General features: G+C 37.9%; 1 protein-coding gene and 1 long non-coding RNA gene across 5 annotated transcripts; one reads left to right on the forward strand and one right to left on the reverse strand.

The window, feature by feature from the left end:
• The first annotated feature begins 306 nt into the window (after window positions 1-306).
• Window positions 307-26,095, forward strand: LOC111342446 (serine/threonine-protein kinase PAK 2). 4 transcript variants are annotated; one of them, XM_088728365.1, is made up of 19 exons: window positions 9,747-10,087; window positions 10,201-10,289; window positions 13,281-13,355; window positions 14,233-14,320; window positions 15,331-15,801; window positions 17,659-17,735; window positions 18,046-18,141; window positions 18,927-18,984; window positions 19,209-19,292; window positions 19,912-19,975; window positions 20,196-20,244; window positions 21,865-21,906; window positions 22,226-22,321; window positions 22,644-22,736; window positions 22,846-22,945; window positions 23,045-23,160; window positions 24,146-24,226; window positions 24,791-24,928; window positions 25,549-26,095. In XM_088728365.1, the coding sequence occupies exons 1-19, from the start codon at window positions 9,931-9,933 to the stop codon at window positions 25,633-25,635; spliced, it is 2,061 nt and encodes a 686-aa protein (XP_088584491.1). In that variant the 5' UTR covers window positions 9,747-9,930; the 3' UTR covers window positions 25,636-26,095. The 4 variants fall into 4 exon arrangements, with proteins under 4 accessions (XP_088584490.1, XP_022805261.1, XP_022805262.1 ...); XM_088728364.1 differs by lacking the exons at window positions 9,747-10,087; window positions 10,201-10,289 and adding an exon at window positions 307-702; XM_022949527.2 differs by lacking the exon at window positions 15,331-15,801 and having other exon boundaries at window positions 9,746-10,087.
• On the reverse strand, window positions 21,734-22,755 carry LOC148727067 (uncharacterized). The gene is made up of 2 exons (XR_015989909.1): window positions 22,616-22,755; window positions 21,734-22,170 (listed from the first exon to the last, which is right to left on the reverse strand). It is a non-coding gene; the product is annotated as an uncharacterized LOC148727067 (long non-coding RNA).
• Window positions 26,096-26,210: the final 115 nt, after the last annotated feature.

The following is a 26,210-nucleotide window of genomic DNA, read 5'->3' on the forward strand; positions in this document are numbered from 1 at the left end:
ACACCTACGCAGTTTCCTGCCAAGGCTCTGCTCCGTGACATAAGGATATCACTTTCTTCCACAGATAAGCTGTCAAGGACATCCGCTAATTCAAGTCATTTAAAGCAACTGTAAACAAAGGACTGTTTAACTGTGGCGCATAAATCAACAGGAATTTACCCGATTGAGCCGTTTTAACAGCTTTTTATACCGAAAGACCAATAAGAGTGAGTGTAAGTTACGTTTTAATCTAAGTTTATCATTTGCACAAACACCGCAAAGGTAAGGAGAATTTGTACTCTGTCACTGAACTAGTAAAGATGCTTCTAATTTCATGCTTGATTGGCGCGACATAATTTCTTCCGTTGTGAACAGTTTGGCAAAAATATAACTCGTCTGTTCGCCGCACAGGAATGGAGAAGGTTGCCGATAGGTCGAGTTACGAAGCCAGTTCCGTTTTCCTCTGAGATGCAGTTCCCAGTTGTGAAAGCAACGATTAAATTTTCGCCCACTAAGCAAGACAGGAGCCAAAACACAGGAAGTCTGTTTGTTGTGAAAGAAGTGAAATCCGCGAACCAACGGCACCAGAGTAATGGTGGGTCGAAAGTTGTAGAAGTCAGTGTCCCCCGAGAAGAATTAAAATCGAGGTTCTACCATGGAAATCAGTCTCCTTTGTCAACTGTTCCGCTGATCGAGCTCAATATCAACAGAACTGGATTTCAGGTGAGGGGTTTGCTTTGTAATATTATAAACATGTGAGAAATTACGATCTTCAGAGATGGAAAATAACACTGTCACACAATATTCTATGACTTCTTTATGAATTTTGGCTGGCTGAGGAGATATTCTGCTGCTGCGCTTGAGGTGACCGCGGAATCCTTTCGCCTGAAAGCTCTTTGGCCTGAAATGATGCAAGCATGTATTCTGGTAATACGAGAATAACGCTTCTATGTAAGGAAAACAAACTCCTTCTTACGCGTGCACCGTGTTTTGTTTATACTATTGGTTTGTTTTGTCGCATCAGTTACAATTTGTTCAAAAATATCTGAGCAGAGCAGACTGTGAATAAATTCAAATGAACCCCGCTTTGCGAAGGATTTCAAATCTGCTGAAATGTCTCGTGATGTTTAAATATTTTGTTCAATGAAACTGCAATGGGGTAATTGTGTTTGTTTAAACACGATTGAGGACAATGGACAAATGACGGCAGCCGAGAGTATTGTAGATCTGACAATTTTTTTTAAAACACAGATCTGGAAACCAAGAAAATCAAGTTAATTGCTTTTCGTGTCAAACATTTTCTTTTTTGTTATTTCTCTCTTGGGAATCAACAGTAAAATTCATATTATGGAAAAGAATGAATTAGACACCTGGCAATGTTAGCCGGAAAGACACAAAGAAAATTTGGTTTATGGAGTGATGGACGGACTAATTGACTTGAGACCAGAGTTTATTTGTGAATATTTTACTTGAAACAGAATACCACAAAGGTAAATAAATGAGGTTTGAAAATGGTAGAAATGAGCTCTATCGAACTGCAAACATGAGCTTTTTTTGGTGGCAGTCGCGAGGTTATGGTTTCCTATTGCTCGACCACAGAACGTCACAATTCGTGTTTTTATTTCATTACCATAAAAAGAAATTGTTTGAAAGGAATTAAGCCAATTATGTCTTTGTCAGGTGGATCTTTCTTTTCAGTGTCAGAAAACCAGAATTAATCTGCCGAAACAAAAGCATCTCGGCTTGAACGCAGAAAAGTCATTGTTCGTTTAGTCTAGTCCTGTTTTTTAGAGATGCATGAAATTTAATTAAAATGGTTTTTTCACTGCTTAACAATTTAGCCACTTATGGATCTCTCTGTGAACTTGACATGCGATTTCAACAATCAAGCATTTTTCACGGTGCAACGAGCTGCTGGGGAAGAGAAATAAGTTTAGGCCAGATGACGGGCCAAACTGATTTTAGTGGGTCAGATAGTGGACACAGAAAAAGCATCAGTATTATACCTTGACACAATTCCCTCCTTTTGTTACATTGCATTTATCAGTCCCTTAAACACAGCTAGTTTGTCCCTTAATAGGCCGTAAGGGCATGTTTGCATGGTGCTGAGCGTTAGAACGCGAAACGTGTCGATGAAGTGCTGCCGTTGCATAAGCTGTCTTGTATTCGTTGTAGAACTTGGAACTCTCACTTATGTTACTTTCTTGATTAATAAAACTGTATAGACTTTGTCAGAAGATTGCTACTGATTTTTTTCCCCTGTGGGAACCTGGTCACGTGTAAAAGTGACGAAGTGAATATAGTCAAACAATTTTGCAGAACATTTGCTGCCGCTGTCAAAAATATCATTTAAAAAAAGAATGTTTTAAGGAGGAAAAAGGATCGTTAAGCACGGACAATGGAAGATGAAAACTGATTGTAAATGAGGAATTCACAGAGATTTTAAGCCTTAATTTTCATTTCAAGATGCATCAATGTGGCAGTAATAAGTTACTAAGTACTTCTTAGGGTCCCACTCTACCCAATAATTTGGCTTTTTTTTTGTACTCCATGATTACCCTGTTTCATTTTTTTTTATTTTAAATCTTGCTCAATTTAATGAGCGAAGCTTTCTCTCTCCGACATCAGATCACAAGAAAGCTTGCGCCCTGCACGTGGATCTGCAGCGTAAGCTTTTCATCGCGAACGTAACGACATGTGTGATAAGATTCAGTCATGGGTCCTTCCGCTTAAACAATGACTGAGGTCGGTTCAAGTCAGACGATGTTACTCGCGGCCCGAACAAGAGCATTATCATTCCCTTTTATTTTCAAATATCGTTTTCACTTTACTTCACTTTTAAAACAATCAATACCTAGCCTTCGCCTTATTGATACAACTATTGAAGCCAGCAGGAGCGCACTCGGGGAAATCTCTCAAAGGGAGTTTTTCCTTTTGTGAAATTACCTCTCTCGTAAGCCTGCGTTAAGATTGGATGTCAACCATTACTACATAATAATAATAGTTTATCTTTATTGAGGATGCCAACATCGCAAAAAAGTGGTTTACAGAGGGGTCCTCTAAAGGTAAATACATAAAATATAATAACTTAAAAATAAAAAGAAGAAAATATATATCGAAAAATGTGAAGATAAAAACTACATTAATTTGAAAATTAACATGCGAAAAACGAAACTAATTAAAATAGGGCTTTCTTGATACCACGCTTAAATTGGCTCAAGGTGGGCACATCACTTAGGGAAAGGGGTAAGGCATTCCTAGCGTCCGCTGCAAAATTTATTGTTATCCAGTGCCCCCATCTTCTGTGTGCGAATGATTTGCGGATATTTCGCTTGGATCGTGTATTACAGTTATGATAGTTGCTGTTAAAAGAGCAGTGAAAAGTGTGCATAAAAAGGTTATTAACTACCTTAAACATAAAAATAGCACGATGCTCCGCTCTCCGCCTTTCTAGAGGTTTCCAATGGAGCTTTGAAAGGGCATCGCTCGCGGAAGCAGTAGGGGGAAGATCTAAAATGATTCGCGCAGCCTTGTTGTGAAGGATCTGTAGCTCCGCCATAAGTGTAGTGTTGCCGCGGTCTCCCCATATAATATCATAATACATAATATAATAATACATAATATAATAATACATAATATCATAATACATAGTTTCATAGTACATAATATAATAATACATAATATAATAATACATCCATTACATGTCTCTTTCAAAACACTCATGGGCATAACATGAGTTGTGCTCATGTTGGCGCTTCCGTATAGATGACACGTGAAGAAACCAGCTCCATCACTGGTTCAGATCGTGAATTGCGCATACTCTGAAAGAATTATCGGTATTTGCTGCTTGGAAACACCGTTACAACTAAATAAATGAAACAACGGTTCCTGTCCAACCCTTCTCCATCTCAGTTGTGCAACCTTCCATAAAATGTCGACGACAAAACGATGCGAATGATCTCTTCTCACCCTGGTCAGTTCACCAGCGCCTCACCCAGAGTGCCTCACCCAGCACCTCACCCAGAGTGCCTCACCCAGCACCTCACCCAGAGTACCTCACCCAGCACCTCACCCAGAGTGCCTCACCCAGCACCTCACCCAGAGTACCCCACCCAGCACCTCACCCAGCACCTCACCCAGAGTACCTCACCCAGCACCTCACCCAGAGTACCTCACCCAGCACCTCACCCAGAGTACCTCACCCAGCACCTCACCCGGCACCTCACCCGGCACCTCACCCGGCACCTCACCCGGCACCTCACCCGGCACCTCACTCACCCAGAGTACCTCACCCAGCACCTCACCCAGAGTACCTCACCCAGCACCTCACCCAGAGTACCTCACCCAGCACCTCACCCAGAGTACCTCACCCAGCACCTCACCCAGAGTACCTCACCCAGCACCTCACCCGGCACCTCACCCGGCACCTCACCCGGCACCTCACCCGGCACCTCACCCGGCACCTCACCCGGCACCTCACCCGGCACCTCACCCGGCACCTCACCCAGCACCTCACCCAGAGTACCTCACCCAGCACCTCACCCAGAGTGCCTCACCCAGCACCTCACCCAGAGTACCTCACCCAGCACCTCACCCAGAGTACCTCACCCAGCACCTCACCCAGAATACCTCACCCAGCACCTCACCCGGCACCTCACCCGGCACCTCACCCGGCACCTCACCCGGCACCTCACCCGGCACATCACCCGGCACCTCACCCGGCACCTCACCCGGCACCTCACCCGGCACCTCACCCGGCACCTCACCCGGCACCTCACCCAGCACCTCACCCAGAGTACCTCACCCAGCACCTCACCCAGAGTGCCTCACCCAGCACCTCACCCAGAGTGCCTCACCCAGCACCTCACCCAGAGTACCTCACCCAGCACCTCACCCAGCACCTCACCCGGCACCTCACCCGGCACCTCACCCGGCACCTCACCCAGCACTTCACCCAGTACCCGATTATGTTTAGCTGAGACTGGCTGTAGTCCTTTTTCCTTTCGCAAATACAGAGGCGAAAGAGACTAATCATCCAGAAAGAACCAGACTGGAAAACGCATAAAAAAAATCTTCCCATTTCGCTCAGATGATGTTTTCTGCTCGGGATGTCCAGAAATAAATCTGTTGCTATTAACAATGGCCCTTTCTATTCATGTATCCGGGCAACCTCACCACGTGATCAACTCTTATTCCCAAGTTCAGTGAAGTTACTGAAATCTTGGTGTCTAAACCTGATGATTACTCTTGAGATATGATACTTGGTTACTGTATGTTATTGCTTTAATCTAACCTTTGTCTTTCTGTAGAGGAACCTTATCACCTCCACACTTGAGAGGTGTTAAATCTTACTGACAGATTTTAAATCGTATTTCCAACGGTATCTGAAGGTTTCGCCCCACTGCCGTAAGGAAAAGAGTTGAAACATTTGGGGGTGAACTTAATTTACTTTAGGAAGTGTACTCGCAGTGGTGGTTAGGGGGTGAACTAGCAATGGGGCGAAACCTCCACAAACCATTTTCAACGCTTCCCTCTTTCCTATGTATTCTGAAATTTTCATTGCAAGGTTAAGGCTCAGTGTAGGTCAACAACCTTTGCAAGGATAGTAATTATGTTCAAGCGTTGGAAATAGAGAAGAACTAAAGTGGTAGGCACAAATGCACAAATGTATAACTTCTACTGAAATATTTCAATGTCGACCTCTAATCGATAACCTGCGATGGACAACTGCTTCGAAATGGTAAAAGGGAGATGTAGTGGACGCTGGTTTCAGTTGGAATTTGAATCGGAGTGTTTGTTTTATGAAGGGGGAAACCGGGGATTCTGTTTCCCTGACTTCCACTGGGACATGCTAAAGAAATCGAGAAATTTGCTTCAAAATTCTCAGTTATCAACTGTTCATGACGTATGTGTATTGTTTGTTTCTTTTCTTTTTTTCACTCTTTTGCGCGTATTACTATCCTATTTTTCGATACAACTGACCTGGCTAAATAAGAGTTTATTTATGTTGAGTATTTTCCTCACGGTGTAACAATATTATTTTTCATCCAAGATGAAAGGATTATGTCTGGCCGTTATTTGGTAAATCAGCCCCTTTCAAATAATATCAAATATCTTTTCAAAATGCGACAGTTGGCCGAGAAGCGATACTTTGAAATTTAAAATTTTGAAGACAAATTGTTAGATTAGGGTATTATCCTCCGATATATCAGGAAGGCCGAAGAGTTATCTGTTTTAAAAGCTTTGTTACCTTCATTAAAATAAGCCTTGAGCTGGTGGCTTTCAAATAAATACATAGTAACATTTACAGACTGCCTTTCGTAAAGAGCCACTTTAAAAATGATATCACAAGTAATCTTTGGGCTGGTTATCTTTCCCTGATAATTTTGATCTATGAGACTGTATCAAGTTCCAACGGTAGCTACCAAACCTAAACTACACAAATCTATCTTCTTGCCTCTGGGTTTATTTGAGCTTGGATTTCAATCGCGGAGCCGCTGTCTACACTGAGACGAAGGGTTTGGAAGGAAATAGCTCCGCTACCCGTCTTTGCAGCTGCGGTGCCTTTGCTTTATGATTAAGCGCCAAAGCAAACATCAGCCTTACCGGCTATATCACATCGGACGAAGATTATCCACTCATAATTAACTGTTCGCTAATCTTTGATTAGATCGCTCTGTGAGCAATTTAAAGATTTTTTAGCAGCTGTCAACAGTTGTACTTATTTCACGATAGAAATTTCATAAAAGAAAAGCAACTGTTCCTTTTTGAGCCCACCGCAATATGTGTTACAAAAATATTGTGTCACATATTAGTCTCCATTATCATGTTTGGTCCCCTGTTCCGATCGTGTCCAACTGTAGGTCGTTGTGCAACTTGATTGGGTGTGATGCTACCACACTTAGTTTTAGTCCAGGATGCTCGCAACTACCCCAGTTGGGTTCGTTGAAGGCCAAATAGGTGTCTAATTCACTTAAATACTATTAATTTTTGAAAAAAATTAGGTGTTACACTGAATTCATGAACTAAGAGGGTACCTTTTCCTAAATATTTTAAGGCAAAAGCACACTTCGAGGTTAAAGCATCTCCCACCTTCTTCATTCGAAAACAATGCGACTGAGGTGAATATAGGATCGAGACATAAAAGCATCTTTGCTTCATTTCAGTTTTTGTACATTCGTTTTACAGAAAACGTCACTTATTTTATGAAATTGCCGCAATATCTAAAAGGTAGCATTACTCACTCTTACTAAAAATTTTGGTCAAATACGGATTTAGAGAACTTTCTCCTTCATTATTTCGCCTAACTTATTTCCTAATTCAAAAGTAGTTGTTTGTCGTTTGACTCAAAATACTGTCAATTTGATAAACAAAAATATTGACGTTATGTGTATATTTGACATTTATTGACTATGTTAGCCTTGGAATTTAAGATAAGAAAACAGGTTGCTGTGAGGTGCCTTTTTTTAAAAGAAAATCATTTCGTAAATAAATGGTATGAATATCCACCAACTCATGAATTTATTCTGGAAGGAAATTTTTTCTCTTATCGTTCTGTTGCTGTTATCTGTCAAAGAAATCTCTGATTTTTACATAGGCCAATATAAAATTATGTTAATGTAATTAGGGACCCATCCCTACTCTACGCATGCTCGCCATATGTTCGGTATATGTTAGATATCCTGTTCATGAAATCAAGTCAGAAATGTCAACGCTGATTGTTTCGATTAATTCATTGAAATTCACTCACCATTTTTAAACTCTGAGAAGGGCTTCAGGCCTGGACAGGTGGTGTATTTACATCGCAGATAGGGAGTGCTGATCGCATCACTAGCTTTATCTGGTTCGAAAGTCATCCACGTTCCGATCGCATTTGCATTTGAAAAGGTATATCCAGTTAAATCATCAAAGCATTTAGGTGCTTTCCTTTGAGATTGCACGCACAATCTATAATTACAAAATTCAGTGGGTTGATCTTTTCCAAAATGATTTTGGATAATGAGGTCTAATAGGTCTTATTAGACTGATCAGGCAGTGATAAGATTAAAACTACAAACAGATAACACTGAACGACTGATAAAACCCGCTGCTGCTATGGAAAACAATCTTGTAAGATTCTATCTAAAACTACAACGTATATTTAGACAATGCGAGAGGGTCTCTCCTTAGCCTATGTAAATGAAATCATTTGATTTGCAGTCGCGAATCTCCTAGTCTGAGATCTCAAACCTATCGGGTCAAAGAGAGTGATCTTTATATTCATAAATATTTTTCAACTTAATTTCTAAAAGTGATGAGCGAGGATTATCCTTTCTAGAATGGTATCTTTTGTCAGCAATTATGCCGCTTCGATACCGGTATATTCCTATGCCCTGTAACGACAAAAGGAATGGGCAAATGAATTTTCAAAAGAATGTATTTGAATGAATGAACGAATAAATTGAGAAATTAAAGAATAAAAAATTCGCTGAACCTACCGAGTGAGCCGGAAAGAACGGAGAAAGTAAGCGGATCATGAAGAACTGAGACAGGCGATGGACGAATGATTTATAGATGTAATCAATGAATAAATGAATAAAAAAAGGGAACAGATGAAAGGAATATGATTTCTCCTTTCTTTGCACACTTCAACTTGCACCCACCCTTTCCCACACACCCTCACCTTTTCCTGCCAAAACACAAATCAGGGGTTGAAAAAGAAATTGAATTTGGATCCCTCAAGTACGTTGGGTGTGTTCAGTTGATTCAGTTTTTAAAACAGAGGAAACAACTGCGAGCCATCAGCTGATGAATTGTGTTGAACGTTGTAAGTCCTGTAAGCCGCAGTGTGACGGAAAGGGATTACCGAATGATCCGCGCCAGAGATTTTTGTAGTTTTTTTTTATTTTTAAATTATCCTAAATTATACAAATAAATTTTGGTTTGCCACGTATTTGATTTAAGTCTGATCATTAATTTGATATATTTTATCCCTTTTTACTTGTAGTTTACTTAGGTACCACACAACCCCTCAATTATGTAATGCACTCATTCACTTAACCACATAGATCACGTAAGAGCTTTTGTCTTGACGTTGAAAACGAAATGTTTCGATATGTTTCATTTGAATTTTTTCAGTATTTATTTACTTTTTAGTTCGGTTTTATTTCTTTACTTGCCAATTGTAAAATGAAATTCACAACCGTATCATATCATGGTGGGGGACTCATTTAACATAGTTCACGTTCCTCGATAATTTCCTTTTGGTGCATAACTCAGTTTTATCGGTATTTGTCCACAAACAAAGAAACATGGAATTTGGGAGTAAATGTGGAAGTTAAACAACAGGATGTCTTGTGTTAACATCAAAGAAATCATGCGAATTTCGTTTTATCATCAAAAAATTTTGGTTGCAGTGGTTTCCTCCGTTGCCGTGGCGATCACACACAGAATAGTCTACCTGAGGGTGCGGCACGAAAACCTTTAATTCGTCATATTATCCTTGAGAGAGTGGACTGAGGAAGCCCTGGGATCGAACTGGAGAAACGCTATATCAAATAGCACAAATCAATGAAGCAATTTCCTCAGTCCTAGGAAGATTCAATAGGGGCCTGGAAAGGGATTGTTCAGGGCCGGGCCGGCCTATGTGTAAAAGAATACTTCGTTGATGACTAATTTCAAAAGGTCCGCGAAAATATTCTGGGTAACCGGAAATTATACGAGGTTTTCCTGCATTGTGATTGGCTAAAGGTAGTAACTGTAGTACCCAGTACCTTCCGTGCTATGTGTGGGAGGGCGCTCTCTCAAATGTCATGAAACCATCCCTGACAGCCGTGCGACTGAATGGTGAAACTATGAACTTCTAAGGTACGCATGTTCTCAGTGCCGGAATTTTTGTTGGCATTCCATAGAATAAGAACTTTTGAATTAGTGGTGGACTATTTCTACGGCTAGATAAGTATTTGAAACAATATGTCGGACGAAGAAAGGCCACCAGCCCCTCCTATGCGTCTCACTTCCACGAAAGATTCTTCCATGTCGCCTGCTTCGAAGCCTTTGCCGAGTGCTCCTGTTGATGAGAAGAAGAAGAAAGCAGCCACATTTCGGTTCTTCAAGGGCGACGAGAAATGTAAGCTGTGTAACTTAACTACTTTAAAATCGAAAACGGTTTGACAGTCGAAGGAGAAATTTGTTTATGGCGTCAATTCTTATATAATAACATACAACTACTAAATGTCTTAGATTCGAAGAAAAAGCCAGAGATCTCCTACCCGACTCAGTTCGAGCACACGATTCACGTGGGATTTGATCCAGTGACGTCTGAATTTACGGTAAGTCGCAAATTTGAGATTTAGTGTCCCGAATTTAACATGGTCTTGTTTTTGAACCGAAATGAGTTTTGTTCGAATTTGTCAGCTGCTTTCCTGATGAATCAATCGCAGTGTTTTGAAATGGTGTCGACAAACTCGGACATCACGAACCGGTTCAACCCGCAGCTTGGATTGAGCTGGTGGTTCGTTAGCGGTGCTTTAGGCCTTGTTCTTTGTAAATGTTTGCCCTCTAGCTTCAAAGAGAAAATCATTTCAGAGTAAGAGTTGCTCGTGTTATCTTGAAAATTTGAAGAACTTCGCCGTTCTTCCTGGTTTCGCCTAGACCGGGTCATTCGTCAGTTCTACTGGCTGAAGAACAAAATTATTTTTTGCTGTACGTTGTCCATTTACCGCAGTCTTACTGAGTTCTTTGTCTACGCTGCTAATACTTTCATGTTGGTGTTTGAAGCCGTTCATAGTAGGAGGCCGTAGTTAAGCCGGGCAAGAATATTGATCAGTGTAAAACCTCAGGTATTTGAATTCATTGATCAAGCTCTTTAGGAGTTTACGAGACCAGATGTTTGCTCGCTCTTGAAACTTGCAAACAAACTCGTCTGCCATTAAATCGATAACGAAGGTAGGTAAAAAGTGCAGTGTGAAAATGAAATGCATAATACAACAGCTTCTTCGCTGCGGTGTTCTACTTTCTGCGAAGTCAAAACGTTTCGTGTTATTTCGATTCATGAAGTGACGTGTTCTGCAATGTACATTGAGCATAACATGGCGTGATTTTGAAACAGGAACCTATTCGATCGTGTTGTGTTCAGCTTCCATAAAGTTGGAAATAAAAGCCTTTTATCATATCAACGCTGCTATCATATAAAATTCCTAGCTTGCTATCAGAACAGGTGCATAGACTGATTTTTAAAGATTTGATTCCGTTTAAATATATTGTAAAATCTTTAAATTGCTACTCTTAAGTAAAGCTGTTTTAAAAAAATTCAGCCTTTCAGTCTTGCTTAAGATTTAAAGAAATCGATATCCTTAATTTCAAATATCACAATCAAAATCTTGAATTTATAATTTCTACCCGGGCAGGTGGGAAATTGTCACTTTAAGTTTGAATTGTATATTTCCATTCTTCATAATTTAGTATGTTGCAACTCAAGTGTGGCGTTGTGTGTTACTGAAAGTAAGCCAAAATACCTTAGATATCATTGTTTAAATATCACTGGCTTTGACAAGAATCCTTGTAAATTCTTATGTAAAACTGTTGAGTTAGGATGAGGAAGGGCTACACAGCCAATCTTGACAATGGTTTGATTTTTTTGTTGAATCTGTCTCTCAGTTCTACAGACAGTTGTTCATGCAGATGCAATTTGATTGCAGTATTTACTGTATTTAACACGCTTCGGTTAGAAAATCAAAAGAACTTCTCATCCTTGAACCATAAATCACAATAATTTATCATAGCTGTTTTATAAAGAACTTTAGCAAGAGTGATGTTGTGTCTTATTCAGTGTTATAATAATACAGCTACCTAATTTTCTGTTTAGAAACAATCAGTTTTTATGATATGTGATGTTCATGATATGACATTTGAAGGGATGATATATAAAACAAAATGTTAATCAACTTTTGCCATGACAGTGTGCAAGTAGTTAATAGTATGCCTTTGTATGCTTATAAATGATAATTATGCCTGTCTTGTATTTTATTTTACTGCATAACAAGTCCTAAAGGTGAACGAGTCAATTTGTTTTGTAACTACAAATACATATCTTTTTAACTTAAAATTTGGCTTCTATCCAATCTTGAAATTGGGTGAGATTGGGTTGTAGGAAGTTTTCATTAATGCATATTCAGAGAGTAAGAGACAATTTCTCTGAGGAGAGTAGACATAAAGTATGATGTAAGGAAGAGTATATGCTAAATCCTGTAACTATGTTTGAACTCATACCAGCCATATCTATCAGTCATTGCTTTTCAAGTTTTTATTAGACTTTAGCATCTTAGTAGAGTAAAAATTTTGTGGATTGTTATAATTATTGATACAGTATATTTCACAAGGTTTTTTTTTTCCCACAAGAGTTGAAGAATAGAAATACTTATGACAGCCTCACAAAATCATTCATTCAAATTTATTTCAAGGAAATAACCTCAGACACTTTTATATGACTCTTTTACATGTAGCTTGATATTACATGTAAACAGAATTTTCACAAGGAAATAGATATTTACTGTCTAGATTTACATTATTCTTTTGTAATTGTGGTGATTCAATATTTTATTTTTAACTTGGGTTTCATCGTGTTTTCATGTTAGAGGGGACTGGTGGAAAGAGGATGGGCAAGCATCTCTTCAGTGTAATTCAAAATCACACTGTTATTATTGGTGATAAGAAAAACTACCAGAAATGGAAGCATTTATTGCCAGATTCCTTCAGACTGCAAACACATAGATATACACATTAGGGATTGTGACTAGGAACAAAATAGCACCTAATAACTACTCTTTGAAAGTGAATTTCCTTGCTCAAATGTGTGCAGAATAGTTGACTAAATAAGTCAAATATATAAGAAGTGATCCCAGTTTCTAGGCTCTGACAAAAATCTTGCTTCTGTGGTCCCGTTCTGTAATTTTGCCTGAGTTGATGCGGTCGCACTCCGATAATACAGAAAAAGTTTGCTTGCAGTCAATACACATGTGAATTGTGACTTGTTTAGTGCAGCACAGTGTCACCATGCACCTAGTCACTCTGTTTTTATAGCAAATCCTCTAATTAGTCTGCAAGTTCTGTCTTCTGGGAAGAATATGCAATGCTTTGCAGACAGTTGAATTAATTTACAATTCATAACAGTTTAGAATTGAAACCCAATCCTTTTGTAAAACCAGTTTGGTTTTAAACAGATAGCCGTCTGGTTTGTTAAACTTGAACAACCTTGAAATACAATTTGATTGATATAAGATTTCATTACCATCCATTAATGTGTTGATGTGTATTTATATCAGGGTATGCCTGAAGCATGGGCAAGACTCCTTCACACTTCAAACATCACCCAAGCTGAGCAAAAGAAGAATCCTCAGGTTGGTGATTTTTAATTTATAACATGTTCATCACACAAGAAGGAATTAATTGAGTACGCTCTCAAGGACCACTTAATTAAACCAAGAGCTCTTAGGAAGGTACTCATCATGGAATTTTTTTTTTTTTTGCTTTTAAATTGCATTGCTACTTTTGCTACTACTCTTACAGCTACAATTCAAGTAAATCTTGGTGAGTTAGACTTTTCCTTCAGACAGTCTGGTATAAAATTAGTTTTGAAGTGTATTGGGTAGTGCAAACACATCATAGCTTTGAGTCACAAATATCACAACTACTTGTGTGATGCTGTTAAGCCCTCATTTGATGTTGCTTTTAATAGCTTAGTGTCACAAGGATTAGCATGCAATATTTGATAGAAGTGGCTTGGTAAGGGGTAAAAATGAAAAGAAATAAAGCAATTCATGATGATATGGAGTGTGAAAATGTTGGTGTGTTGTTGCAATTATTGCGGGTGGATGGTAGGGAGATTCTTGCATTTCTTGAACACCAAGCGCTGGTATTAAATTGTACGGGTAAGAGGAGAGAGGGAATTGATGATCAACATAGGTAGAATATTTTTTCCTGAAACTGGCATTAAATTGCAAGAGTTACAGAGTGCAATATTGACCACTTATGTTCTGCTGTGTAATTCTGCAGGTGATGCTTAATGAGTCAACTTTGAAAAAGAAATAATTAAGAAGTTAATGAATAAATTAAATGCATCACTACTGTGCTTATTTTATGCTAAAATACTACAATGCACAATTATATTTCTACCGCCAAGTCTACACTTACTTGAGAACAACCAATATAAGGGCAGCTTCTGTAACTATTTTGTTGTGTTCAAGCTTAAACTTCTTATTGTTTGGTGACTTCCAGGCTGTCCTTGATGTCCTGAATTTTTACGATGGGGGAAAGTACCAAGCAGAAACAAATGCTAAATTTATGACTGTGTCAAAGCCCTATGGTAGGTAACTTAGAAACCTGGAAGCCATAATTGTAGTTGTTAAGGTGACAGTTGCACCATTGTATGGTTAGCCATTGTATTGTTCATTTCTGGTGCATTCCCAATGGTGATATAGGTCAGAGTCAGTATTGCAGTGCGCTTGGATCCTTAAGGGGACCATTTGCCAGTTCCTCCAAGGCACCATGATTTAAGTGATGATGAATCTAATTCAAATTTAGATCATGCATGGAATGCACACTTACATGTAATATTGATAATGTACTGTGCAGTTCAAGCCAGCAAATTATAGCAAAGGCAGCATGCTTAGTGGAGGTAGTTGCCTAACAGGGAAACTTCCTCTTTTTGCTGAGTAAGATTTACTATTTAGTTGGTGAACTGAATTTTCAAACCTCAAACAGTCAATTGATTATTCTTATTATTTGGATTGTTATTATGATCATTGTTGTAACTTGCTATTACTGGTAAGCATTGTATTTTGATTATTTGTTTGTTTTTGTATTTATTTTGTATTTTGTTTTTTGGTGCATGTGAAAACATGGATGTGGTGTATATTTATACTTTACAATGTACAGTCCTTTTTATGGTTCCTTTGGTTTTTGAAAAGTATTGAAAAATTTGCAAGAAAATTATCCTACATCTATGTCCTGTACAGTTGTAATGTTAGTCATACATAACAGGGTGAAACTGAAATAACCAGACTAGATAAATGTGTAAATGCAAATTATCTTAAAATTGCATGGGCAAAGTATTGTAAAAGAAATGTAGTTTTTACTTGGGTTAACATAATTTGGAATGCTCCCCTCCTGTTTGTTTCCTCGTTTTGTTTGAAATATTGATTGACATGACCAAAGAAAAATAAATGAAAATTAAACTTACATGTGCAACTTAGAATTTTCAGAACTTCTATGAAATTAAACACTGACAAATAGGTGGAAACTGAAAAGTTTAAGTAACTGTAAGAAGTGACAGATCATCAGTAATATTTGGCTGATATGCATATTTTATTATAGCAACTTCTAGTGAGGGAGTAGATCTCAGTTCATCAAATGATACTGTGCCACCCTTGCGTCATGTGTCAGCCTCAGCATCCAGTAGCCCACGGCACACGTCATCTGCCCCAGAAGACCATACGGATTTGAAAATAACTTGTTCACCTTTTAGTTGTACTTCTTCTAAAAGCAAACGTTCATCTAAAAGCAGCTTGAAATTAATAATTAGACGGAATTCAAAGAAACGCAGGAAATCGTTACCATCTCCTGGTTCGACAAGCAATGAGACAAGAAGAACAGTCAATAAAGAGGAGCGAAAGTTGTCGTCTCCTTCTCAGACTCGAGCACTTCTTACGTCTCAATCGGATACTTCAAGTTCACTAACAGGCTCATCACCTGGCTCTTTAGCCGATGAACTTGAGAAATTGACCATGAACACACACTTATCTTCCTCTAATAAATATTCACAACGCATCGCTTCTGATTCTCAAGGTATTTCTCTCTAGTTCTAATTTATTTATTTTTACCAATTAAGTAATTTCTAAAAAATTTTTAACCCAAATTTAAACCTTTCTCTAATCATCATTCACAAGTGAACGAGAGAAGTAAAGTTCCTCCTTGTGCTAATCGCTTCCACTGTGAGGTGAAATTTCAAGATCTTGCTAATGAGTTTGTGCCAAGTTCAGGGTAACAAGCTGGTTGTAGGGGCAAGAAGGCAGATGCGTGGGCTACTGGATTCTTGCATCATCAGCATCATAATAACTATTCGTCAATTCAGCGTGTGGCTTTCTTGTGCATGTGTTATGGTCAGCTTTTTATCTGATTTCATGAGAGAAATTGCAAGTCAAATTCTGTTTTTGTTGCATGTTTATCACTTTTTAAACTGGGAGAAATGTGTGCATGCCAGGATTGTTTTGGAAATGGTGTTGAAACTGTTAAGAATTCCAAGTCAGCATCTGAATTCTTTTTGAAATAAATGATAAACATCTAAACCTGACAGTCCCTCCCTCTGTGAGGTAAATGCCTGAAAAAAATTGAATGTGTGTAGAAGTGTACTGTTAATTTTTATAGGGGGTTAAATTTACTGATCAAAATTGTTTAAATAACAAATCTTGCTCTGGGAAAAAGGTAACAATTACATTAAATTAAAAATGTTTATTTTCTAGAAAATTACATCTGAATTTTCTATACACACAATAAGGGATTAGTTTCACTTATCAGTTTGTAACTTGAAAGTTTAAGCTAGGATTTACTTTAAATTCTGGTTTCAAATAAATGGTGAACTTTTAAAAAATTAACCAAATGATTGTAGATCAACTGAAAAGTTCCTGAATTTGAAACAAAAATACAGAGTTTTTCATGAGTTCATTAATTTATCCAGTCACCCTAAGTAATTGTTTGCAATGACAAGAAAATCTTTTTCTTCTTAACAATCATTATGTGTCTTCCAATTGTGTTTACCTCATTGTTCTCAGGGGAATCTGTACAAACGGGAAATAGACAATACTAAGTTATATCACCTTCTGTAAGGGCATTTGTTTGGTTACATTATTCAGTTGATTCTTAAATTAAAGGTACATGTACACTACATGGTGTTGCAGGTAATGATTCTGGTGTCATGGTAAATAGATTGTCTTACAGAAAAAGTTTATAAGTTTAGGTTTCTCTTTGTTTGACATCTATTTTGATATACATGTAGTACTGCATACTTGTTCTTCTGCAATATATTTCTATGAGCAATCTGTTTTTTAAGGATCAATTTTTCAATCAGGGCAATTATGACAACTTTCAAATTGCAACCATCATTGTACATTTCTCAAGTTTTTTTTTTTGTTTAAGAGCAAATTACTAAGTCCACAATACAGTCTGATCTTTTGTCCGAAAGTAATATTGGAGAAAGCTGTTTTTGGTGACACTGATAGTCTGAGATTTATTTTGACTTCTCACGTTTTCAAAGTCACAGATGTCAGTCTTGTTCAGCTCTACCCTCACCCAAACAATCACACTTCCATATAATTTGGATATATTTTGGACGTTTCGAGCATTAGCCCTTTCGTCGGAGTGAAGGATTTGCTCTGACGAAGGGCTAATGCTCGAAACGTCAGCTTTTGAAATTGTTACGGTGGCCAATTTACCATTTCAACTTTGTTGATATATCCAAATTATTTCGTTACTCCCACCGACGCAGCCCCAAACAGTTTCTTTCGAAACTATCAGCCTTTAATCACACTTCAAGATTGACAGGTTTCAATCATTTTCTGCAGTTGAAGTATTTTGGTATAAACAGGTGGAAAATTGAGATTCCCACTTACATGAAGTTAACATGTTCCTCTCTTGTTCCTCACCCAGGTCAAACAGCGACACGCCCTGAGATTGGTGACCACACTTATGCTCCACCCCTCCCACCACATGCTACTCCAACACATGTAAGATACATACATAAGTTTTCCTGTTGAGGCGTCACATGTAAATGTTGTAAAAAAAAAGTAGCTCACCTAATTTGTTTTTAGTGCATTTGTCAATGAATACTGAGTTTAACTTCTAGTTCTTGAAATTGTGAAAGTATGGTGACTTCAGGTTGATTTCCAAAAAGTAAGCAACAAACTCAATTGCAAGTGGTTGAAGTGTCGCTTGATACTTAATTGGTTGCTTAATTTTTTTTGCCAAAATTTTCTGTACTGCAGTAAGCCTTTTGGTTATCATGGTTTGTAGCACATTATTTATTTTTAACATCAGACTTTGGCAGCAGAGAATCATAGTGAGCGACCAAATAATTCTGAACCAGAAGTGCCACCAGCTATTCCATCAAGGCCAGAACACACCAAGTCTAAGGTATGAATCTTACTACTAAGAACTAATATTAATTGGCTCATTTCAAGTTAATTATACAGTATTTAAGATTCAGTAATTGGGAACCAGGTTATGAAAAATAGAAAAAAAAAGTAAACAAGCAAACAGCATTCTAGACCATGCAGTGGCATATCCATCTTTACAGAGGACTTTGATGGTGATAAAAGTTTATTTTGGTGTATTTGAAAATGTGGGGCCTTGCTAATGTTGAGCAATCCTTCTTAGATGGTATCGATGCCTCTTCTCCAATTAGAGCAAATACTTTTGCTTTGGAAGACACCAGCTTTTGTTCCACTCTCTCTGTTTAGCTTATAAAACAGCCAGAATACAGTGTGCTTTTTGCATGGCTTTGGAATTTTAGTGATGTGTGTGTTTGGGGCCTGTAGTAATGCCATAATGTGTGAACCTATCTTGCTTCAAATTTTCCGCAAGGTCAAATTTAGACCCTTTTTGATGGTCAGGGGTAAAACAAAAATAGTTGTTGTGACTTTGGAATTTGTGATGTCACATAGAACAAATAATTCCATTTCCTTTTTAATGAATAGGAATTTCTAGTCCTTGGCATGAGGGGCAATACTACACTTGGTTTAACACATAATGTCTCATCAAATGGATATTGTGTGTGTACCTTTGTTTATGCAGGAGATGAATTTGCCACTTTGTAAACCAGTAATTTTACCTCACTCTAGTTACTTCACTGTACAGGTATAAAAACACAGAGCAATTTGCTAATTTTTCACGGGTAATTTTTTTTTTTCATGTTTTAGTACATTCCAAATGAAGTTTCTACAAAGCCAGCAGCTAAAGAAGAGGAAGCTCCAAAAGGTTTTCAGAATTTTTTTGATTTTGAATTAATGATGAAGATAGTTATTAATTAACAGAAGAGGTTTGCCTATTTCAGACGAATTAGTCAGTACAGTTTACAAATGTTGCATTTCTCTGCATTTTAAACTAATAGCTCTAATTTATGACCAGCTTATTTGGCCTAAAAGCTTTAAAGGGGGAGATAATTTATTTGAAAAACTGAATTTTTTGTGTTTTACTTCCAGGGACTACAAATGATCAACCAAGGGCACAAACAAGAGACAGGAAGAAGAAAAAGATGTCTGATGAGGAGATTCATGCGAGACTACGTAAGTAGTAGCAACATTAATTCAAGTGTACTAGAAGGTTAAAGAACCAACATGACTTGCCATGCAAAATACAATGTATGACTGTTTTGTTGACAAAAAGATTGTTCATTACCGGCTCAAGCCTTTTTGTACTTGTAAAGCATAAAAGTTGTCACAATTAATTTTATTGTGGCTACTGCATCCCATAAGAGGTGAAGTCATATATGTCGTTGAGATGAGTTAGTTATGTAAGATAACAATACAATTCCGATCTTGACTTGTGAGTTCTGATCTTGACCCAGTTTGACCCGATATTTCCCAGTGCTACTCATTGTTTGTTTAAGAGTATCTTAGTAGTTTGACACAGTTGAGTTCTCTCCTTTTGTGATTTCGGGGTTATAGCCACCAACACATTATGTCATTTTTGTATGTGGTCAAGCCCATCTTTTAAGGAAAATGATTAAATTCAGCAGATAACATTAGAATACAGAAGGAACTCCCCATAATTTATGTAACTAAGACCTTCGTAGTGAAGTAGGCAGCTATTCTTGCGTAGCACTGTTGGGTGTTTGTAAAGTATTGTTAGAAAGCATATATGTTTCAATCACTGTTATCTGACATCCTTCATAACAACTTGTAGGTACCATAGTAAGTGTTGGTGATCCAAAAAGGAAATATACAAAGTTTGAAAAGATTGGTCAGGGGTAAGTATATTTCTTCAATTATTGGTGCTGTTTGCAACTGTCAGAAGTGCTTTATTTTAACTCTCTTGTAGCAGTATTATTTTGATTACCCAGTTTATGATTTTCTTTTAGGAAATACTTTTGAAGGAGATCTTCTTTGAATTTTGTTGGTTAGGTGCTATACATGTATGCAGTTTTAATTGTAGACCAAACAAGCCAATTTTTTCTCCTTTTTGCAAAGGGCATCAGGGACAGTGTACACAGCAATTGAAGTGGCTACAGGACATGAGGTGCAGTGAACATCCATGATATTTAACCTCAGTGCAAACCTTTAATCTGTTATGATTTGGATATATCAACAAAGTTGAAATGGTAAATTGGCCACTGTAACGATTACAAAAGCTGATGTTTTGAGCGTTAGCCCTTCGTTGGAGCAAATAGAGGAATTGTGGGTTGTGCATGCTTTTAAAGGTGGAAAATGGAGCTACGTTATTGGTGGGAACATGGCAACGAGAAATTCAAGAATAAATTAGTGGAATGAAAAGCATTCGTTGATCCCTGTGGGATTTAGACTGCCGGTTTGAAAAAAGAGCTTTTGTTCAAGATTTTTACGACTTTCCGTCCTACCTAAGTGTAAGGAAAGACCGCAGATTGCTATATGCTGCTTAGGATGATTAGGTAAATTAAAATGCCTAGCAACTGGTTTCGATGTGTCCTTGTCATTCCTTTCCACGTCTCGAAGGTGTTCTCGGAATCGGTCACCTAGTCTTCTGCCTGTTTCGCCGATGTATATCTTTTTGCAATAAGTTCAAGTTATGCAATAGATTACATTGGCGGAGGTGCATGTGAAGTGATCAGTGATCTTAATGGATTGTTTCGGTCCCGATATTTTATCAGTGTTGTGAATGAAAGGACACGTTTTGCATCATGCACGAGCGCATTTAAAAGTGCCTGGTTGGTCATTAGTCTGAAAAGAACTTCTGACCAAAAAATTGGCTATGTTTTAATCACATTTGAATGAAATGAGCAGAGGCTGCGAAAAGATAGTGCTTGTCTCTGGATCGTTTTGAAATAATTTAAAGTTTTTAAGAATGATAGATTTAACTGAGTGGTTGTGAAGGTGAAACGTGAGAGTGAATGGAATGCAGTCGGAATCTTCTTTATATGACGTTTGTAGTGCTGAATGTTGATCAATAAGTTGGGCGCAGTGGTAACCCGCTTGAACGACAGAAACAGGGTAACCACATTTATTGAAAAACTGACACATTGACTCTGATTTGTGGTGGAAATCAGAGTCATCACTACATGAACGACAAAGTCTTAGAAACTGAGGAAAAGGAATGGAATTCTTAACGTGAGATGGATGTGAAGACGAATATAACAAGTAATAATGCGAGTGTGTAGGTTTGTAATACACACTAGTGCCTAAACCATTACCTTCAATTGAAACTTTGATGTCTAAAAAGGATAAAGAATTGTCAGAAATTTCCCAGGTATATTTCAGAGGCGGGTGAAAAGAATTGACTGCGGTTATGAATTGAGTGAGCTCCTCTCTGGTAGAGGAGGTAGCGCCGATACAGTCGTCGATGTAGTGACCGTAGAGTTCAGGTTTGGACCCATTGTATTGGCTGAAAAATTTCAACTTTGTTGATATATCCAAATTCTTTCGTTACCTCCACCGATGCAGCCCCAAACAGTTTCTTTAATCTGTTAGTGCATTGAAACAAAAATCAGAATAGCATTGGTTTAATAGGTAGTCTTCACCAGTCTTTCCAAAAATCATCATGAAGAACAGCAAATTTATTTTGCACTCATACAAGGGTGATAGATTCACGTGTAGACCTGTCTCATGTATTTCAACTTTAAAAGTTTTGAAGACTCTGTTCTAATCTATATCATGATTTTTCTAGGTTGCTATTAAACAAATGAACCTGTCACAGCAACCAAAGAAGGTAAATGATTTATTACAATGTGTATCTCTTGTAAGAAAAAAAATAAATTGTAGCATTGTTGTTAAAGCTGCTTGGAGGCTATTGCAGTAAATGGCTTGAACCCAGGGGTAACATGTGAAGGTGTAGTCTGATCATCCGGGTGAGTGTAGTCCTGAGAAGGACTTTTGTCAGTGGTACTGTTGTTGGAGGCTATTGTTGGTTGTTCTGTTTAGAGCTGTAGTTGCCTTAGTGTTATTTTTCTTGGTTATTGTATTGTGTGTGATCCTGAAATTGAATGTGACATTACTGAATGATGCATTTATTCTTGTTCACATTGCAGGAGTTAATTATCAATGAAATTCTGGTGATGAGGGAGAACAAGCATCCAAATATTGTGAACTATGTTGATAGTTATCTTGTAGGAGAAGAATTATGGGTAAGTGGTAAAAGATATGCAAAAGTACAAAGGTCAGGAAGCTGATGTTGATGTAATCATTTTATGAGTCTCATGAGAAAAGTAATTTCTTGCTGAACATCTCTTAGTACAGAATGATGGTTTTCATTAGCATTTTAAATTGCAGCCGCAATTATGAAACTCTGTACTTTACCCTATTTTTTTTCAAAATGGTCTTTGGAGAAGAGATCTGACTAAAATTAGCACCCAATATAGAATATGGCTGTGGTCTTAATACTGAATACCTTAAATTGTAAGTAAAACATGTCCATTTACCTTGATTTTCTTGGATTCCTTACTTTAGGTTGTCATGGAGTATTTAGCAGGTGGCTCTTTAACTGATGTTGTTACAGAAACTTGTATGGATGAAGGACAAATTGCTTCTGTCTCAAGAGAGGTAAATACATTGTTGTCTTCTTTTCCTTTGAAGTGCATGCAGTACATTGCATATCTTAACTGATCACTTCATTTGTACGTATTCATTTCATTTATATTTTTCAACAAAGTGCCTCCAAGCCCTAGAGTTCCTGCACAGTAATGGAGTCATTCATAGAGACATAAAGAGTGATAATATTCTCTTGGGAATGGATGGACAAGTCAAGCTGAGTAAGGAATTGTTGTTCAGATAATTGTGAAACAAGCACATGTGTTTTGAGTTGTGTGGATAGAAGTGATGTTGACTTAACTTTTCTTTATGCTTTTCAGCTGATTTTGGTTTCTGTGCACAAATAACACCAGAGCAGTCTAAACGCTCTACAATGGTAGGAACACCTTACTGGATGGCACCTGAAGTAGTGACAAGGAAACAGTATGGTCCAAAGGTAAGTCCGTACTCCCAGCCCTAGAAAAACAGGGGGGGAAGGATAGTTTCCTTTCTAATAATCTACATGCAAAAATTTCAGCATGCCCATTGGCCAAGAATGTGTCAGTTAATTCCAAACAGTACAGAAAGTTGAAGTTAAATTGATTGACAAGGTAGTTGCCAAGGCAATACAAAACAAAATGGTGGAAGGGTTAGGAGAAAGTTGCAACACTTTAATTCCAAGTTTGAGGGAGAAACCAAAACATGGAACAAGAGCCAAATAGCTGGCTGAAAGTCTGAAGGTCTTAGGCTTCCAAAGATGGCTATGAAAGTGTGAACTGGAGGCCCTAGATAAAATTATTGAGGAGTTTTATGCACCAGTTCAAACAAATGGGATAGCTTTCATGTAATGATCACTGCTGTTGCACATACCAAACAGAGGCAGAGTACATATGCTTGATTATTCATGTTAGAGAGTGAAATAGTTTGAAACAAGTCCTTGAGGAAAAAGCTCAGCAATAAGGCAAAGGAAGCGGCTGATCTATTGAGCCACGACAAGGAATAAAAGCAACTAAAGAGGAAATTCAACAGTCATATTTTGCTTGCATTATTAACCAGTAATCACATTTTTTTCTTGGACAATTTTGGGACAAATCAGCATTTACAACAATTTCCCATGCCACTGAAAAATTTACTTGTGCTGATTTATCCCAAATTGTACTCAAAATCATATAATTACCTCAACAAATCCTATGAATTCTATAACTGGGTCAACTTAGGATAGCTACTGGATGCATTTTGTGTGATGTATGAAGCAAGCAAGATAACATCTTTAGAGGGGCATTTTGTACTCTTGACATACAATACCAAGTTTATTATTAAACTGTACATTCTCTTATGAGATCATTTCAGCTTCAAACATGTAATAACTTAACAATTTTTGATATCTGTTGCTCACATTCCATGGGATGACTTGTGTTGTAATTTTTGCACTTATGTTACAGGTGGACATTTGGAGTTTAGGAATTATGGCAATTGAAATGGTTGAAGGTGAACCACCATATTTGAATGAAAATCCTCTCAGGGTAAGTATTTCTAGTTCAGACTAGTTCTTACAGACTTCAGACCTCAGAATACTGTATAACCATTGGGCAATAATTAAACCAAAGTGAAGGGGAGTAGTGGTGGGTATTTACAAAGTGGCAAGGTTTTCACCAGCACTGAGGTGAATGATCGTTTTAGTCTATACCACACGGATACCAAAAATTAGTTATTTCTTTCGACATACCAAAAAAATGGTTGGAAATGAAACTTGTGACACCCAGTTTTGTCTCGTAGGCTGCTTTGAGGTGAATAATGCTTGATATTTACTTCTGAGTTAGCCAATCTGTTCATTTATGTAGTATGTACTTATTCCATATAGTGAATCAAAGCAATAAGCTCATGTAAACTGTAGTTTACAGGAAGAAGTTTTGACTTTGGCTTCTTTTCGATGCAAAATAGGTGATTTTAAAGGTGATTTTGAAAAGATTCAGCAAGTTCCGTGGATCAACGATCGAACGCTGAAAGAACAGTTTTTTTCTAGGATTTCACTTATTTCCTTCGCCATAAGACATAAGTGATTGACTTAACCTTGTTTCATTTTGTAGGCTTTGTACTTGATAGCTACAAATGGCACTCCAGAGCTAGCACATCCAGATAAATTATCTCCAGTTTTTAAGGATTTCCTTGCACAGTCGTTGGAAATGGATGTAGATAAAAGAACTGGTGCTAGAGAGCTACTCCAGGTAGAGTGCTTAATGGTATTTCATCTAGCTTGAACATTTGACAGTGCGTACATGTCTGTCTGGCTGTGTGTCCGCCTTCCTGCTAGTATCTGTTTTATCTTATTCGTCAGCTGATGTAACCTTCTCTACTCTCTCAATTGTCTGTTTGCCTGTTCTCTTGTCTGTTTGTATTCACCTGTTGCTGTCTGTGTTTATTTGTAGGTCTGTTGTTTGTAATACTGTGGACACACTTGCTACACTTGTGTGCTGCTATTTTGGCTCAACCCACATTTCTATGTGTATTTTAGGGAGCCGCGGTGGCCTCGTGGTTAGTGCGCTCCACTCCGGATCAAGTTGTTCGGGTTCGAGCCCTGGCCGGGGACATTGTGTTTTGTTCTTAGGCGAGACACGTTACTCTCACAGTGCCCCTCTTCACCCATAAATTATGTTGAAAGGGATACGGGGAATTAAATGCAAGGGGGAGTAGAAATATTCCAAGTCGCTTCATGCTACGGAACCGGAAATACGCGCCGGTCTGATGGGCCACTTGGCTCATAAACAGAGTTTACCTTTACCTTACACTTCTATTTTACCTTCCGATTTGGTCGATTACTCATTGTTTTGGTTCGTATCTGTTTCAGCACCCATTCTTAAAGCAAGCCAAGCCGTTGGCAAGCCTGGTTCCTCTAATTCTGGCCTCAAAAGAAGCCAGCTCAAGAAACTCATAACTGAAACTGTCGATCTACGATTACCCAGCTTAGACAATAAAGCGGTCAGAAATTCTTTAGAGTTTATTTTTTACACAAATTTTTATTTTTTATTGGTTAATTTCGGTGACGGAGACTTTCAGGTTTTTCGTTAATTGTGTTTGGAACATGTACAGTAACAAAATAATTGCGTTTTAGTTTTTTTTTTTTTTCCTAGTAATCTATTCTGTAAATTTTATTCAATATTATTGTAGCGCTTTTGAGGATGGTCAAAAATGAGTTGAGTTTTCATAGAATCCTCGTTGTCGATATGAAAATCTTCAAGATATTCATTAATAATATCAAATAATTTAAATTTTGAGAGTAGGAATTGTAATTACTGAGTTCCTACATCTGGTAGAGAATTGCATTACAGGTATAGTAGCTACAATTCTCCAGCTTATACCTGTTCTATACCAATTAAAACCGGTCTTAAAACGGACGAGTTGTCATTTTTGTCACTTTTCATCTTCCCGACCCCTGGAGGAAGAGAAGGGGCGGGAAGATGAAAGACCGTGGGAATGAGGTTGAGAAGAAGAGATGTTCAGAGCATTTTT

Source organism: Stylophora pistillata, chromosome 7 (genome assembly GCF_964205215.1).
Source record: "Stylophora pistillata chromosome 7, jaStyPist1.2, whole genome shotgun sequence".
NCBI classification, from domain to species: domain Eukaryota; kingdom Metazoa; phylum Cnidaria; class Anthozoa; order Scleractinia; family Pocilloporidae; genus Stylophora; species Stylophora pistillata.

What these genes read in the sequence shown, in the direction of transcription:
- LOC111342446 (XM_088728364.1), top strand. Translation starts at nt 448, where the DNA reads ATGCAGTTCCCAGTTGTGAAAGCAACGATTAAATTTTCGCCCACTAAG. An exon ending in CATCGCTTCTGATTCTCAAG is followed by an intron (nt 15,802 to 17,658) that starts GTATTTCTCTCT and finishes TTCCTCACCCAG; the next exon opens with GTCAAACAGCGACACGCCCT. An exon ending in CACATGCTACTCCAACACAT is followed by an intron (nt 17,736 to 18,045) that starts GTAAGATACATA and finishes TTTTAACATCAG; the next exon opens with ACTTTGGCAGCAGAGAATCA.